Genomic DNA, 18464 nt, shown 5'->3' on the forward strand with positions numbered 1-18464 from the left:
AGTAATCTGTTTATGTAGAGTTCCAGTAGATAATCTTTGCTAAATGTTGTCAACCATAGATGGATGCTGTTTCATTGAATGTTTTTCTTTTATCTATTAAGATTATTTCTCCTTTTCTTAGCTTATGGGGCAAATTTCATTGATGTATGTTTTTTGATGTCGAATAATTCTTCATTTTTGGTGTAAACCCTATTTGGTAATGATGAACTAAATTCAATTTTCTAGTCATTATTATGGATGTTTGCATTTATTTTCATTAGTGAGATAAGATTTTATTTATTTGTTATACAGTCTTTTGCTATTACTTCTATGTTTAAGAGTAAGCTGAGAGCAATTCTGTTTTTCTTCTCTTCTAAAATGGTTTGTGTTAAATGAAGATGATAAATGCCTTGAATGCCTGGTGGAATTCTCCCTAAAAAGTTTTGGGGAGGTGAAGGGAGAATTCACCTATGAATACTATTCTAAAATTTATAGGTCTAATCCGATTATTTTCTTTCTTTTTAAAGTCATATATATTCTAGACAGTCGTCCACTTTAAGATTTTAAATGTATTCAACTAAATCACAGTTTTGTTTTATTTATAATCCTCCAATCAATATCTCTTATAATTCTAGTTTGACAACTTTACATTCCTGACATTCTTTATTTATGCCTTTGCTCCAGTATCATTGGTAAATCTTGCCTGAAATTTGCCTGTAAGAATTATTTCTTTTCAAAAATCAATTTATTTTTCTTGTTGTCATTTCTCATGTTTATGTTATTTATTTTTACTAAGCTCTGCAGTTTTAGGATACCCTATTTTGACTTTCTTTGAAATTTTCTCCTTTTTTTTTTTCTGACTTCCTGACTGGAATGTTTGTTTCATACTTTCTGATGATTATGTTGACCCTGAGCCTGTAAAGTATCTCCTGAGTACCTCTTAGTGCATTCCAGGTGATTTATATGTAGCACTTCCTTTGTTTGTTTAGTTCTAAATATTTTGTCTTTATTTTTGTTTCAGAGATGAAATAACAAGCAGTTTGTCAGAAAAATAATTGTTGCACACCATGTTTTTCCCTCCTTCATCCAAATTGGGGAACTTTTTCCCATTAAATAATGATATTTCTTTGATTCTTATGAATATGGTACGAGTGACTTCTATTTCTGCATAGACATTTAAATCATGGTGCTTATTGTCATGACAACCAAAACTACACAGTTTAGCAAAATATCTAAGACAAAACCTGCTTTTTTCTAAATAATTCTCCTTCTGCTTCATTTCGTTACCAAAACACCCATATGTGTAATGATTTCCTAAAGAGCTAAGAACCTTTTCTCTGTAATTGCACATTTGCTTTTCATTTTTTTGTGAGATACTTTTTTTTCAAATAGAAGGATCCAGAGAAATAAGAAATATGAGTGGTTTACCAAAGTAGCATGTATATTATATTACTCAAAAATTAAATATTACATAATAAATACAAAATGATGGTTAAAAATTTACCACCCTTATTATAAAAATTACCACGTACTATGGACACAATAATGGTTAAATATAAATATTAATCATGATAATGTGATAAATTGTTTGAAGAATAGTGCAGCTTATTGAACCAATGAAGAGCTACGTATTTTTCCCTTAAGTGCATGTTTTTAGGCGATGGGAGGAAAAAAAGAGATTTCTTTCAGATCTATGAGAATATGGCATTTTTAGTATCAAACAGTAGTGTTTTTCCTTTTTGATAATGGCTATTATGCGATTTGCAAATATTATTTGAGAGGCAAATAGATTCAGTATAGTGTGTAAGAAATTCAGTGATTTATAAGGCTAATACAAACCCGCGAGCATTCTTCTCTAGCTCTTTCTTGAGCCAAGAGTGCAGAGGCTAAAGCTTGTATATTTTATACAAAGGATAAAATTCATCGCATTGCTGGCCGTGCCCATGCTCTTGTTTCATTTCTCACTGGGGAAATGCATTTGGTCTCTTTTCAACCCCCTGATACCCTGCCCTGCTGAATAGAGTTAACCAAATCTGTATTTATTATGCTCCTCTGTGCCTGTCATTTGAGTGTAGTGGCAGTTCTGCCAAAATAAATAACGCCGCCATGCAGCTCAGAGATGAGAGCAGGGTGTCCCATTCTGGGTCTTGGTGACCCTGCTGCTCCCTGAAGAAAACACCAGGAAGGAAATGTCAGTCCCACAATTTAAATATCGTTTGCCTTTTCCTAATATAATTTTCTCATTGAGAAGGATGGGCTTTTCAACGAAAGGACATTTTTAGTTTTTGTCAGCTGCATGCTTTTAACTTTTCTCTCTTCACGTACAGTCTTATCAAAAATACATTTTCCGGGCTTCCCTGGTGGCGCGGTGGTTGAGAGCCTGCCTGCCGATGCAGGGGACACGGGTTCGTGCCCCGGTCCGGGAAGATCCCGCATGCCGCGGAGCGGCTGGGCCCGTGAGCCGTGGCCGCTGAGCCTGCGCGTCCGGAGCCTGTGCTCCGCAGCAGGGGAGGCCACAGCAGAGGGAGGCCCGCATACCAAAAAAAAGAAAAAAAAAAAAAAAAACTCAATGAAGGTTCAAAAGACTTAAAATTCTAAAAAAAAAAAAAAAAAAATCATTTTCCAAGCAGAAGGGAGAAGTGGGGAAGGTGCATTTATTGTGGTTATTGTTTACTGGATGTTACCTGTAAGTGAGCCGGGCTTTGAGCTGGAGATTATTACATTTAATGTTGACATTAGCATGAGGAAGAAATTATTGTCTCCTCTCTTCAGATAAGGAAACCGGAGTTCAGAGAGGTTGAGTAATTGGCCCAAGTCACACAGCCAGGAAGAAGTGGTAGATTTGGAGTATGAACCCCACTATGTCAGACTTGAAACCTGAGTTTTTCCAAAAATGTCTCCCACATTGAAACGGTCAGAAAATGATTTTAAAAAGCATAGTTTTAAAGCTACCTTTAAAAAATATAAATGGTTTCTTTATTTCCCCCCAAAATTATTATTTAAAGTTTAACATATCTATATATCGACATGTCCCTGAGGGTACGATTGTCCACTGTTCTTTGTATCTGTGTCTCTAGCACCCGGCAGAGTGCTTTGCAAAAGTAGGTGCTCAGTACATATCCCTTCAAAAGGTGAGTGAGCTAATAAATAAAGTAGTTAAAAGCCACTCTCAAGTGAAGAAGTGTTGGTAGATTGCAAAAATGGCCCCAGCTGCTTATTCTCTGCATCCATGCCCTGTCCAATACAGCTTTGACGCTTCTCTTATCAAGAGTTTAGGTCTGTTTTCACTTCCTTCGAATTGGAGCTGCCCTGTGACTTGCTGTAGCCGAGAGGATACAGCAGAAATGATGATGTGGCAGCTCTAAGGCCTTGCCCTAGTCTAAGATCCCGGTCAGTGCCACTCGCGCATAAGCCCGGGCTCTCCTATGGATAGTGAGAGGCGCTGTTAGCCAGCCAAGAGCCGGCCAACCCCAAGGCATTTAGCGGAGGAGGTTATCCTGGACCTGCCAACCTCCCGCCAGGCCACCCTCGCTGACAAAAGGACTTAGAACCATAATAAGTACTTGATGTTTTGGGGCACTGAGTTTTGGGGTGGCTGGTTACCCAGCAATATCCACTTGCTACAAGTCACCATCTCATTAATTTAACTTTGAGCCTCAAGTTGTGAGCACATACACTTGAAGGTGATTGCTGGAAAGACAGGTGTCCATTTCATAGGTGGTTTGAGGGATTCTGAGATGATCTCCCATCCCAGCACTTTCACACTCTCTCTCCATCATCTTCTGGGGGGCAGTAAAGTCACAAACCTTTGGTAATAAGAATTTATGATTTTCAAACCTTACTATTAAATTGCAAAGGTATCCTGAAGTGCTCTTTAAAATCTTAAATAGCAGAAACCTCATAAAAAGGGGAGGAGGGTGGTGTATTCAAAGAGAATTATTATGAAGGGAGAAAAGGAACCCTATTAAGAAAAGCATGATAATTTTGCAGTTGTGGAGCAAATCAGCAGAGTGTATACCTTAAACTTACACAATATTGTATGTAATTAAATCTTAGTGAAGCTGGTGAAGAAAAAGAAAAGCATGATAAGTGAAAAATGACACAGCACTTTTTACTGTAGTTTACAACTAGTGGGTTGAAATGATAGGTAGATCTCATGTTTTGTGCGTGTGTATGTATGTTCAAGTACACGGTAGTTAATTTATGACTACAACAACTTTATCTTTTAGCTGGGTTTTAATTTGTTAAAAGGGTGATAGAAATCAAGAGACCTGGATTTCTATTCTGAGCCTGACACAACATTAATGAAATTGTTAGTAAGACATTTATGTCTTGTGAATATTAACTTTCTCAGTCTCTGAAACTGTGATAATCACATTTCATTTACCTACACATGGAGCCTTGGCTTATCTCTCTGGCTTGGTTTTGCTTTCAGGACCTGTGTGTCTATGATTCCTGGTCAGGGCATTTTGGAAGGTGTCAGTCCCATCCACATACCTGGTGGCTCACTGCTTTATGCCGGGGGCGAACTCTGAGTCAGCCCCCTCCAACACAAGTTATGCGAAAACGCATCAGATTCAATGGATCCTTGAGCCTTAGTAGAACTGGTAGTACCACTATTAATAGGTAACATTTAGAGGCTGCAGATCAGATCACACCTGCAAATTCTCACAGCCGTGCCTGGATTAGTTCACCTCTTCCAGTGGCTCTAGCCTAACAAGACCAAGCTCCAGAGAAGGTCAGGAGCTCCAGGGAGGGTCAAGACTTTTGCCTGTGTTGCAGGCCTCATCCACAAGTATTTGTGGCAATGCATGGCTGGCTTTCTCTGCAGAATAGCACGTGCCTGCCAGCACTTGTCCACCCGTTCACATAGGGCTTTCACACGTAGGGGGCACTCCCTCCCCATAATTAGTAATCATCCCTTTTCTGCAAAGATCGCAGAAACTGCAGATGGAGTACTTTGATAGCATCCTGAAAACTACTCCCACCCACCCTACCCGGATTACCCACCCCTGTGGGAGCCTGCCTTTACTCTGCCTTCCAAACCAGACCCACCCAATTGGGTTCTATACCTTTTGAGTTTCCCTGCGTCTATCCAGAGCATCCCCTGCCTGACCTTGGCCATATACCTTGACTCACAATCTCCCCTGTGAACCTCGGGCTTGTCTAAAGCCAAAACATGACCTTCAAATGCGCCTTCAGAGTTCACTCTTCTTCCAAGCCTGTCCTCTATTTGATGCACATGGATCCTTTGGATCAGGTGGCACGGATCTCCCAAACCCTCGGGGTCAACCTGATCTGAGTTCTGAATCCTGCTGTTGTATTTCGTCTTGCAGTCATCTACCAACTGACACAGACCAAAAGGAAAGGAGACGTATCTGCTTGATATGAGACTGAAATATACATTTCCTGGGAAAGACAAATAAGCTACAGAATTCCCGCATCTTCCTATAGGTTTTTATTTTGACAGTTGACAATTTACAAAGGGTCGTTCAAAAGCGGTGATACAGGATCCTAGATTAGAGGCATATGGATGAAGCACCGCTTGTTATTGTTTGGTATATAGAATATGGTTGGTCCCTGACTTTGAAACAGCAAGGATAATGCACAAGTAACCTACAGCTGAGTTGATTTCACGGCGTTGCTTTGTTTTTCTTCTTTGAATACCTTTCAGGCATGGTGTGCTTCTTTGGTTGATGTGTCCCTGAAGGAAATCCATCAGCCCTCCTTACACCTACATACATCAGTAAGAGGGAACCTCCCTCTAGCTTCTCTCCGACTCACTTATCCAGAGAGTTGGTTGAACACAGGAACTTACTCCTCTTTATTTTTGTTGGAGGGACGAAGGGCACTAGTCTGAAGGCATCCCCAAGAGATACAACTCTGCTTTCAAAGAGTCAGCAGACGCGGGAGGAGGTTAGATACAAATCTCAGACACAAATGGAAACAAGAGCGGCAGAAACACTGCTGTGATTATATTCAACTGCTAGAAGAACGTATTTCCATCTCAACCTCAGGGTCACTCAAACATCTTGCTTGTAATTTTCGTTCCTACTCATGTCTTTAGATTAATAAATGAAGCTTGAGCCTCTTGTAGGAGCCAAGGCCAACCGTAGGGAGGGTCACTATTCTAACATCATGGCGGACGGGGCAGTACCAAAGTAAGCATGCGTGTGCGTGCTTCTCGTTTAACAAACATTCAACCCCAGATCTCTCTGTCCCTGTGCATAGTTGTGATCCTAGTGAGCGCACCATTTTCTTACTGTTTTATCGAGGGCTAACAAGGCTGAAGTGCACATATCCTGTGGAGTTCAGCGGATGTTACGTATGCAGCCTGGCACATCACCCCCCCACAGAGCGAGGTGCGGACTTTTCCTCCGCCCACTGGTTCACGTCTGGCTTCCTTTGCTGAACGTTACTTACGTGAGATGCATCTACGACGTTGCGTGCAGCAGTAACCCACCCTTATTCTACTTCCAAGTAGTGTTCCTTTGTAAAAACGTGCATGGACATACCACCAGTTAGTTCCGTATTCAACTACGGATGGGCACCTTGGTTGTCTCCAGTTTGGGGTTCTGTAGATAAGAAGCCATGTATGTTCCCATGCATGACTTCTAGGGGACAGGCGCTCATTGCCCTGGATACCTGCCCGGAGTGGGATTTCTAGGTCATTCAGTAGATGTGCATTAAGCTTTAGTAGACGAGGTCAGACCAGGTTCCGCATTTCAGACTTAAGCTGCGACCAGCAACATGTGAGGGGTCCGGTTGCTGCACATACATACAGTTTTGCTTCTGGAGTTTTTCACTGTGGTAACTATTTATCCATATTTCTATCTAATCTTCATAACTATTGCTTTTAACGACCGCAGAATACTTAGGAGGAGCAGTGAGGTCGTAAATTAGTTCAGTGGTCTGCATTGTTCTCAGATGAGGGTTATTTCAGACTAGGAAAGTAAGAGTTCATATAAACTAAATATCACTGTGGTTTGAAAGAAGTAAAGTATGTGGCAGGTTATTCTTGTTTCGAAAGATGCTTTTGTTAACAATATGTATATGTGTGTATATATATATAAATATAAATATATATATATATATATATCTCACTGTTGTAAAAGCAGCTGGTAGTGAATAAGGACATATGTTTATTAAAAGTACTAAGTATTGGTGCTTTTCAGCTGTGAGTTGTAGCTTTCACTGATAGGAAGGGTTTAAGTGATTTTTTGTTTATTTGTGCTCTTACTATCCCTAGAGAGGGCTTCCTTCCTGGTTTCTCTGTAGGTCAGAACTAGCTTTGTTTATAAGACCAGCAATTGGGAGTGGCTTTATATGATACTGCATCAATAACATTAGTTCTGGTCTTCACCCTCATGCCAGGATTTCTGTGCACATCCGGGCTAATTAGCTACAGTTTTCACTTCAAGGGGTCTCCGGGCTTTAACTTCCTAACTTGTGTTTCCAGTGGGGGGAAAAATACAAAGGAGGACGGGTTTAAGAGCAACGTTGGTGTGCCCGATGCCATGGGATAGATGGACGCAGAGGGCTGCTTTGGTAACCACTAGCCCCGCCTGTCACCCAGCTTCTAATGAAGCTTGTCGGCAACTGCAGACTTCTTCCCTAATTTCTGAGGTGTTTTCAGAAAATGCTAAGTCTCAGGTACTTTCTTCCGTCAAAGAATAAAAGGCAGGGACTTCTGAAAATACGCAATCCTGGAGCCACGCCTCCATCCCAAGTTCCTCTAAGACTAGAGAAGACCCTTCCAGAGTCAGCTAAGCTGTGGATTGGGCAGAGGTAGCCACCACGATGAGTGCGCTTTGCCGATTACAGGCAAAGCTTATTTTAACCAAATTCTTCAGCGCATTGGTAGTAGAGCTTGCAAACGCCATAGCATAGCCCAACTTCTCCAGGGACGTTGCACCACTAACCTCCGTGCAAGGCCATCTGGGCCCCAGGGCAGTGTGTCTGGACAGCCAGATTGCTCAAGTCTGGAATGCTTTTATATTTCGCTCTTACCCCATCTGGAGTCTGACCCGTCAACGATCAGCCAAAGAGGCTGATTCAGCTCTGGCTCCATCTGAGGGCTTTGTGCCAAACAGGATTCAGCTCTTCCCTAAACTGACTTTTAGTTACTTCGTTCATCTCCTTGCCTGGGGATGATGGAGGACAAAACCTACTGTGTACAAATCCCCGGACCTCTCTGCCCAAATAAAGTTAGTTCGTCCATGTTCCAAAGTGGACAGTCTCTTTAATTCAGACTTTCCCCTTTCTCATACACACAAACCTGGAAGGAAAATCAAAATGAGACAGATGCCTTGGCATTGAACATTTTGTCTGATACAGAAGGTGGTGTATTTTACTAATGAGTTAATGTGGGTTAGAGTTTTGTTAACCATCAGGAAAGCCCTCAGGAGAATTCTAGGGTAGAATTTGAACTAAAACAGATCATCTTGTTAATACGTTAATTTTGCCTAATGGATTGGATCCTGGTTCATCTGATGACCTCTGTGTGCTCCTCCGTGCTAGAAATTGGATGTTGAGTTAAATGCCTGTGTAATATGAGTCGAGATATCAATAAGAGAAATGACAGAATGGGCATTTTGCTGGCTACAGGTTCTTAGAACCCTCCTGCCAAGGCTGCTGTTGCAATAACAGTCACATATTCCACTCAGTCATCGAAGATGAAATAGATTTTTGAAAACAATGAACACCTTGTGTCTGTCAGTAGTTGCAAATATAATCGTTAAAATGCATTAAACCTGTATTAAATTTTTTTCCTGACGATGGTTTTTCCTTTCTTCCCATCTTTTCCTTTTTAATTTTTATTTTGTAACCAAATATGGTTGGGAATCCAGTGTGTATGAAACGTGAAAAAATCATTTAAAAGGCGTGTTCTTTCAACCAAATATTTGCTACTCTAAATTACTAATTAATTTACCGTCCCCAACCTAAACCAGAATCTTTCAACATTTTACTCACCCACGTACAGCTGGGTAGCCTCAGCATCCTCTGCTTGTCCGCACGAAGCCACAATCCTTATGAGAAAGGGAAGGACATATGTCATGAGGTCCTGCCGCTCGCAGCTCTCCTCCTTACCCCTGACCTCTATCAACATTGGGAGCTGTCACTACAGGACCCCTGCTGCCAAGGCAGCTGGGAACCAGGCAGGGGAACTGGGTCTGAGGGCCTGAGAGGGAGGTCCTGATACAAGCTGGCAGGAGCATCCATACTTTGGACCAGCACGGGGCCTTCAGGAAGCCCCTCTTCTCCCTCCGGACTCCTGGGGTCCCTGCTGCACCTCCCGTCCTTGGAAAACCAGACACTTGTCTCCACCGTCTCATCTGGGCTCCACTTTCCTCTCTCTGCCCTGAAGGTTACAGTTGTCCTTCCTCCACCAGCTCAGAAAATGCCCAACCTGTGTTTAGTCATGTATATTTTAAATAAAGGCTAAAGATGGAGAGTGCTATAATACCCACTATAGAACAATTTAAAAATTAATAAATCACCGCTAGGTCTACCATTCGAGACATTTCCAAGTCCTCTTCTCGGGCTGACTGTACTTCTGTCTAGGTCTTCTGGATGTGTAATTGGGGTTATTTATACAGAATTTATATATTGATTTCTATTAACTTGACAGTTTCTCTAAATTAATCCATCCTAGGATAGATGCTGTTTAATTAATTGTGTCTTTGGTGTAGGGTATTTGTTATTTCTTTTTGTTGTTTTGCTATAATTAAGATAACAATGAACATCGTTATTCATGTCTTTCATTGCATTTCTGATAATTGCCTTAGTATAGGTTCCTGCTTATGGAAGTCCTGATGCAAATGATATGAATATTTCAAAGCTTTGTGCCACATAAACATATTTTTTTTAAGAAGGCTCTACCAGTTTCAACTGCCAACAAAAGTGTATGGGGATATCTTTCTCATCATAATTTTTTAAATTTTACTTCTTTTGCAATTTTCATGAGATTGACATTTTAATATGCCTATTAGCCATTTATATTTCTACTCTTAGCCACCCTCTTTATTTCTATAGCAAGTTTAAACAACTATTTTTAAAAGCAACTTTTAGTGATTGGAGACACACTGTGTACCAGCTGTTATCCTAGAACTTTCTTTACATCACTTCTAATTGTAGCAAATATCTAGGTGGATAAATGTGACTTGTTATCTTAGTTTTATAAATGATGAAACTGCAGCTCAGAAAATTTGAGTAACTTGCCCAAAGTTATCCAACTAAAAAGTGTTTGAATCAGGATTCCTCCCAAGACGGAACAACTCCAGAACTTGACAGGCTTCATCACTAGGCTCCTACAAGTGAAACGATGCAGCTCATTACATGGAAAACACACACACACACACACACACACAACAAAGCAACAAATCAGCCTAACCCTCAGCACCATGGTTCCCACTGAGTGAACATCATTCCCGATGTCTTTTTGTGCACATTATAAAGATGGTGGGATGGGAAGAGGCGTGGATGGGTGAAGGTGATGTAAGACTGGACACATAGTCTAGCAGATTGTGAACAATCTATGAAAATGAAGGAGACGATGCATTTTTAAATAATACTTACCTCTAACAGAACTTAATTTTATTTTTACAGTTCATCCTGCAAAAGAATTTAGTCTTTGCATAATCATGTTTTTGAATATTTTCTTTTGACGTTTCCCAGAACTGAAAGCAGAAAAAAATGATCACATTTGTTTTTCTGTACATGTTTACAGTTTCTGGTTCTAACATTTGGCTGTCTAATCCATGTAGAGTTTATTTGGGCACACAGGGTGAGATACAAAGCTAACTTTATTTTTTTCTTCTAAAATACTGAATCAATCCCCTAGAGACATCCGATGAATGATTGTTTCCTCCCCTCACTGACTTATACTCTTTGCCATGTGACGTTTATATGAAAAGCTTTTAAAATGCTCTCTTTCCTACTTATGAAGCTCATATTTTGTACCATCTACGGCCAATAATCTTAGAGAAAGGATATCACAGAATCATTAGTTTGCCTTTTTTTAGAGAAAAAAGTGGCCATGTAAGTGACAAATTATAGCCCCTAAAGTATTGTGATGACATCCTGATTGTGAAAACACAATATAGGTACAAAAAGGGAGTTGGTGGCCAAGGGGGTCTGCAGTTTGGATACATCAAATTGAGTGGAAACAACAGCAAAACATCTGCACCAGCAGGGAGACTGGTAATGGAGCAATGGGCGCCATCGTGATGAGGAATCGTCACTTCCGCTGGCAGAAAATGCAGACAGCAGTCCTCCTGAGGACGCGCTAGACCAGAGACACGGGAGGGGTGGGGTGACCAGCGTTCCAGAGTCATCTGGGGCTTTCTTTGCAAGAAGTACCTCGTGCACACACCCCCGTGCTGCTCCCACATCCCCACAGAATCCAGGTTGTCAGGGTTCCCGGGTCACAGGAGGTTTCATTCCTCCTTTCCTCACTTAACTGTGTGTGTTCCGACATCTGTGTTTTGACCATCCAAGACTGTAGCAAATTCCAAGAGCAGTAGTTTACATGGAAGAGAGAATTCGTTACTTGGATAGATTTCCTTCCATTTTGCACCCAAGTTTCATGATCTTCATTGTTCTTTATTTATAAGGACTCCTTTAGGAAAATCATAATTTTGGGAGTGGCTCAAACTGATCTATCAAAAAACATGCACATGGCTTAATTGTGACTTGACGTCTATTGTACTTACGTGTAATGGAGAAATTGCTTGATTTACTGCTGGTGAGACCCACTTAACAGGTCGGTCCGAATTCCTTCGGAGAAAGCAGGTCTATTTGAAGGAGACAGACACAGAGACTTTCAGAGAAGTAAATATTAAACTGCCCATGTATCGTTAGATTTTGTACTTAGAAATCAGTGCATTTTTGTTAATGAGTTTGTGTTTGAATCAAAGCATTAAAAGAACACTTTTTCTTCCTAATTTTCAGTTTTCCACCAGATTAAGATAATCATTTGTGTTTTTACTTCAAGTTGTCAGTGACACGCTACGTGGCTGGATTTCTCCAACCTAAAGTAGCAACGGGAAGCGTTAAGGATGCCTGTTCACCGTGTCCTCTTCCATTTCAGCTCGCAGACATGGGATATTGGAATATTGGACATCTTTGGTTTTGAAGAATTTCAAAAGAATGAATTTGAACAAGTAAGTGGGTTTCTTTTGAAATTTTGTTAACTTGAATGGTTTTTTCACCTAATAAGGTATCTGTTTTTTATTCAATAAAGACTATTTGCACTATTTCTTGGGAATATGTAATTAAAATAAGGAAATAGGACGCTGCAGTCCTCGTTTAAATTAATGTCCTTGGTTTTGTTGACATAGTCATCATTTTTATGTGGTCTTGTAAACTGGCATAATCCTTTTTTTTTTTTTTTTTAAACAGAGGCACTTGTTTTAAAAGATGGCGTTAGATGAAACCAGAGTTGTGCTTATGGAAATGCCATTTCAGCAGGGTCAGAGACTCGGAGGGTGTCTCTATTTGAAATAAGTTTGAAGGTCTTTAGAAACTCCAGCCAAAAATCAGGATGGAAATACTTTCTCATGCTAAATGCTCTTATTTGTAGTTTCAGCTTTACGTGACATGCGTGCGTATGACTATGGCCAACTCATAAAAATACATTACAGAGGTGTTGATTATTTTTAATCTATTTACAATTTAGGGCACTTGTAAAAGCACTAAAAAATTCTTTAGGTATCTTAATAGTATAGTATGAATAGTTTAATCGAATTAAGTATATCTAAAAATTAAGTGTTAAGGGTAGAAATAAAAGTTGCTTTAGCAGAGAAGGAAAACTAAACCTGTAAGATGGTACAGGTGGAAAGAGAGAAAGCCATGCTGCATTAAATTACGTGAAGAATTTCAAGTATGCAGTGTTTAGAGTGGTTACTGGCACTGGGTAAGGAATTAAATAGAATGAGGTTGAAACCCAGTTCTGCGACTTGTACTAGCAGAGCTGTCCTGGTCAAGATGAAGAATCTATAATGAGCTTTGGTTCCTTATCTGTCGAATCAAGATGGTACTAGACCTACGGAGCTGTGAGAGTGAACAAGATGACTGTTATAGAGGTTCTGGTGTCATTTTCCAGCGCACTGTACACATGTAAGAAATGGTGGGTAGCTACCTTCGCTGCTGTCAGTGGGAACACCTGAAAACCTTTTCAGATTTGGCCTTTTTTCCCCCTAAAAAAGTGGCTCAGGGTCCTCTGAGTAGATCTTAATCATGCCGACTCACTTAATCTAGGGTGAATCATCGTGAATCATTTCTCTACAAAACTTTACAGAAAGTCTCGCTTAAAATAAGAACAATGACACCAGAGATTTCTTCTCCCTTCATGATTCTGTGTCCATGGATTAATGGAAAAGGGAGGACTTTGTGGTTCTATTTATTTATTGCTTATTATTAAGAAAAATAGTGATGAACCTAAGGAAGAGGGCAGTTAAAAGGGTCACCAGCAGGGTGTCCAACAAGAAACATAGGTCTGCAGGCTGCTTCTGGTGACGGATTTCTCAGTGCAAGTGTTTGAATGTTGTCTGGCAGTCTTATTGATTCCTTACATTTTTGCCTTAGAAAACACGCAGGCTCGGGTCTCTAGTGAGACTCAGGGTTTCTGCATCTCCCGGTTAAGTGACACGCGGAAATCACAAGCGGGAGGGTGTCTGCGAGGGCTGGGCTCCCAGCCTCCTGCTCCAAACCCAGACTCAGTATCTATCAAGTCTGTGCCGGCAGCTGAAATGTGCAAAACATTTACGTTATCTCCTTATTAAAACTTACTTATTTCCTATAATTACGTATACCCCTTATCATTCTTTCTTGCTGTTAAATATTTTAATTATATATTTTAGAATATATTCACGGCCTGAGATTTTTATTAACAAAGAATGGCGTTTTAGATTTTAGATTTTTCAAATCTAAAGAACAAGTCTCTGTTAAATACTAAGAGCTAGTTTTAGGTACTTATGGGTAAAAGCTCAAGACCAATTTTTAGACCTTAATTACAAAAACAATAAATATTTTTAAAGAGGTACCTTCTTTAGTTTGCTTGGCAGGTTTGTCACGCACGTTTAACAGGTTTGCTTAATTATTGGGCGCAATATACCCAGGAACCATTTAGAAGGATAAAATTATTTTCTTTGCGGTTAGTCCAAATCTCATCTTACAGGGTATTTAGCAAATTCCTAAATTTGCCTGTGAGCTTTTTTTAAAGGCCATTGGTTTGAATGACACGTTCTAGATTCTTGAGTTGCTAATAGAATGGTGAACTTCCTCATTTCTTATTCCACTGAAACCTTGCGACAGAATGATTAGCAGATCAATATTATATTCAGAATCAAACCCAGAAGAATATTAGTGCCTTTATTCTAAGTATCTGTTCTCTTCTGTTTCGAGCTTATTGACCTATGGGCTAACGCCCACAGGGCTGCAGTTGGGTGTGGTACCGCACTGTGTATATAATATGAACTTAACAAATGCGTTTCAACTGAAATTTAAAGAGTAAACTCATAAGGTAAAAACCTTTAGCGGATTTGCTAGGCGCTTTTCTTGCTCAGGAATAAATGTATACTGCTTGACAGTCATTCATCCATAAGAAATTTGACGAACAGGGACAATCTGAGGAGATACTGAGAAGCACTCCAAAGCGTCAGCATGTCCAACCTCAGTTTGCCCAAGTAGCTCTAAATCATTAGGTGGAAGCTTGTGATACTTTAAATGAGAATTTGTTTCAGCTCATAGGAAATGCTAGTCCTGTTTTCTCTGACTTTTAATAAGTCATTTCTATTCAGAACTAATTTATATATTATAAAAAGATAATTTTTAGAGTAAAAAATGTAATATAATATATAACTCAACAGCAGTTTGATGCTTCAGTGGAGGGGGCGCTAAATTATCTGAGTTCCAAAGTACAATTCGGGAGGCTCTGAATCTGTCGCCCTGATTAGTTATGTAATTACATCATTACCAGGTCCTCTCTGCCATGTGATACTTACATCTCATGAATTCTCATTTCCTTTATTACGTATCTAGCGCTATAAACATATCTCCTAATGCCCTAAAAGAAAAGCCTCTCTGATCAACTCTTCAACTTGACACAGCCAGGGAATTCCATTTATGATGCTCGATAATCAGAAAGAAAATAACCAAGACAAAAGTTCCCTTACACATCGCAGTGCCAATAATGTTAGGAAAGGGAAAGCGATTCAAGGCACAATGTGGGAAGGAGAGGCAAAAATACCTTTAGTTCCAGAGACTATTAATATTTAGAAAGCTGAAAAGAAAGAATGAAACATTACTACACACAATGAGAGAATTTGATAAAGTAGCCAGTTGTAAATCAGCATGGAAAAGACTTTTATATGTTCTTAAAATAGTTTATCAGAAGACATAGAGGAAAAGAAGAAAATATTTACATAGTCAAAAATTAGTAAATAGCCTAAATGAGGGCTAAGGTACTCCTGAAGTTTGCATAATTACAGTTAAAAGTGGAAAGATATGCTGCATTCCTAGAAAGGCTTGATAGTACAAAGATCCTGATTCTCCCTAAGTTAATTTATAAATATAACCTGATGCGGTCTCACTACAAGTAAATGAAGAATGAGTGACAGAATTAGAGCAAGTCAGTTCTACAGCTCCTGAGAAGTAATGAATCTATGCAATGAGTATCAATCACAGCTAACATTACAAGAAGGGTGACAATATACCAGATGGATATCAAGTGTTCTTGCCAAGAAAGAAAGAAAAGAAGGAAGGAAGGGAGGGAGGGAGGGAGGGAGGGAGGGAGAGAAGGAGGAAGGAAAGGAGAAAACCTGAATATAATGAAAGGTATTGATGTAACTGCTAACTAACAGAAACTGAGGACAGAGAAGCATGATAAACCAGACCACAAGAATTCACTCTGAAAACTCCAGACTGTGAGAAACAGTACAGGACAAATGACCCGATTTTTTCAACATATGAAATGCAAGGATAAAAACGTAAAAGAACAAGGTGCCTGGTAGATTGAAAGAGATCTAAGAGACACATATAAATCAGTTAAATGTATGGACATTATGTGGATCCTCATTTGCTTAAGTATAAAAAATTATGAGTTAATTAGTGTGACGTGAAGTCTGGATATTTGACAAAAGTAAAAAAATTATCCTTGATAGAAATTATGTGCTATAAAGGTACTATGGATATATTTTTTAAAGTCCTTGTAGCTTAGAGAATTGTACTAAAATATGTGCCAATTAAATGACACAATGTCTGAGAATTGCTTCAAATGAATTTAATTTTGAGGGTAACATGGAAATGGATAAAGCAGAATTGGCCGTGAGGTGGTAATTGTTGATAACTGTTGAAGTTGGTTGATGGCAGATGAGGTTTATTACACGATTCTCTTCACCGTTGAATATGTTTAAAATTGTCCGTAAGATATATGTACACCTCAGAGATTTGCAGGTTCGGTTCCAGACCACAGCAATAAAGGGAATATGGCAAGAAAGCTAGTCACGTGCATTTTTTGGTCTCCCAGTGCATATGAAAATTATGTTTTTACACTGTACTGTAGTCTATTAAGTGTGCAATAGCATTACGTCTAAAAAAACGCACATACCCTAATTATAAAGACTTTATTGCTATAAAACGCTAACCGTCCTCTGAGCCTTCAGCAAGTCTTAGTAGAAACATCAAAGATCACTGATGGGCTTCCCTGGCGGCGCAGTGGTTGAGAGTCCGCCTGCCGATGCAGGGGACGTGGGTTCGTGTCCCGGTCCGGGGGGGTCCCACATGCCGCGGAGCGGCTGGGCCCGTGAGCCACGGCCGCTGGGCCTGCGCTCCGCAACGGGAGAGGCCACAACAGTGAGAGGCCCGGGTACCGCAAAAAAAAAAAAAAAAAAAAAATCACTGATCACACATCACCATAACAGATATAATAATAGTAATAAAAGTTGGAAATATTGCAGGGATTACCAGAACGCGATACAGAGACAGGAGATGAGCGATGCTGTTGGGAAAATGACGCTGGTAGGCTTGCTCGACCCAGGGTTACTCCAAACCTTCAATTTGTAAAACACACAGTAGCTGCAAAGCACAGTAAAGCAAAGCACAAAAAAATAAGGTATTCCTGTGCTATTTAAAATAAATGAGAAAACTTTGAGATTATATAAATATTATTTTAATAAATGCTAGAATATGTTCTCTCCCAACAGTTGTAAACGCCAAGCTCTGCAGGCTACAGATCTTCACAAAAGGCATAAAGAACAAACTAGTGGAAACTAATGATTTAATATTCAATAATTTCCCCCAGTTTCCCACTAGACACATGACATGCAGCTACATATAATGAAACTTTTGAAGCGATGGAATCTAGTAAAATTGCCTATCAACAATTTGCTATAACACCGCAGAGGATTTGGAAAGAGAACACATTTGTTCAAAGCAAAAGCTTTGAACCATTTCCTTGCTTACAAATTCTTTTCTAAAGAGTGAGATTTCCGGGAAAGTCCTGGTGAACAGGACAAGCTTGGGCTAAGTGTTCAATGGTTTGGACAAAAGCCAGATGCCTTGACTCCTAAAGTTCTACGAAATAAGATTATATAGTGTGTCAACCTCAACCTCAGAAAAACCCCATAAAATCCTTAGCTGTGAAATCACTATCCTAGATATGATACAAAGATAAATCAAAGAACATATTAACGACCATCGGTTGAACTCATACCACGTACTGTTGATGTAGATAATTCCATTTTACAGATGGGAAAACTGAGAGTGCTATGGTCTCTGCTCTCTGTAAGAATGTGTTTTATCAGTACCTAGAAGGATGCATTTTGTCTGGCTCATTTGCATCAGGGTACTCTCTGGTTCATTCATTCAATAAGTAGTTTTTGTATATGTACCAAGTTCCAGACCCTGTACTAGGCACTAAGAAATGTGTACGGACATTACAGTGAGGTAGGTAGGGTACAAATATGAGAAGGACCAATTCTAATTGGATATCTTGGGAGAAGGATTCGGAAAACCTTAATGAGGAAGAGGCTGCTATTTTCATCCCTAGTATGGCAAGTCCCATGTGTTCTTTTTTAATTGAAGTATAGTTAATTTATACAACGATGGGTTGATTTCAGGTGTACAGCAAAGTGATTCAGATATATATATGTATATATATATACATATATATGTATATAATATATTCTTTTTCAGATTCTTTTCCATTTTAGGTTATTATAATACAAGATATTGAGTAGAGTTCCCTGTGCTATACAGCAGGTCCTTGTTATTTACCTATTTTATATATAGTAGTGTGTATCTGTTAATCCCAAACTCCTAATTTATCCCTTCCCCACCCTGCTATCCCTTTTGGTAACGGTAAGTTTGTTTTCTATGTCTGTGAGTCTATTTCTGTTTTGTAAATAAGTTCATTTGTATTATTTTGTTAGATTCTACATGTAAGTGACATCATATAATATTTGTCTTTCTCTGTCTGACTTACT

General features: G+C 39.5%; 1 protein-coding gene across 1 annotated transcript in view; it reads left to right on the forward strand.

The window, feature by feature from the left end:
• Positions 1–18464, forward strand: part of MYO16 (myosin XVI) — a 432588-nt gene that overhangs the window by 243206 nt on the left and 170918 nt on the right. Inside the window, exon 21 of the mRNA XM_024123222.3 lies at positions 12071–12143. Coding sequence (XP_023978990.2) covers positions 12071–12143 — 73 coding nt within the window. The remainder of the gene's footprint in view (positions 1–12070; positions 12144–18464) is intronic.

The sequence above is a fragment of the Physeter macrocephalus genome, chromosome 13 (assembly GCF_002837175.3).
Source record: "Physeter macrocephalus isolate SW-GA chromosome 13, ASM283717v5, whole genome shotgun sequence".
Lineage (NCBI taxonomy): Eukaryota > Metazoa > Chordata > Mammalia > Artiodactyla > Physeteridae > Physeter > Physeter macrocephalus.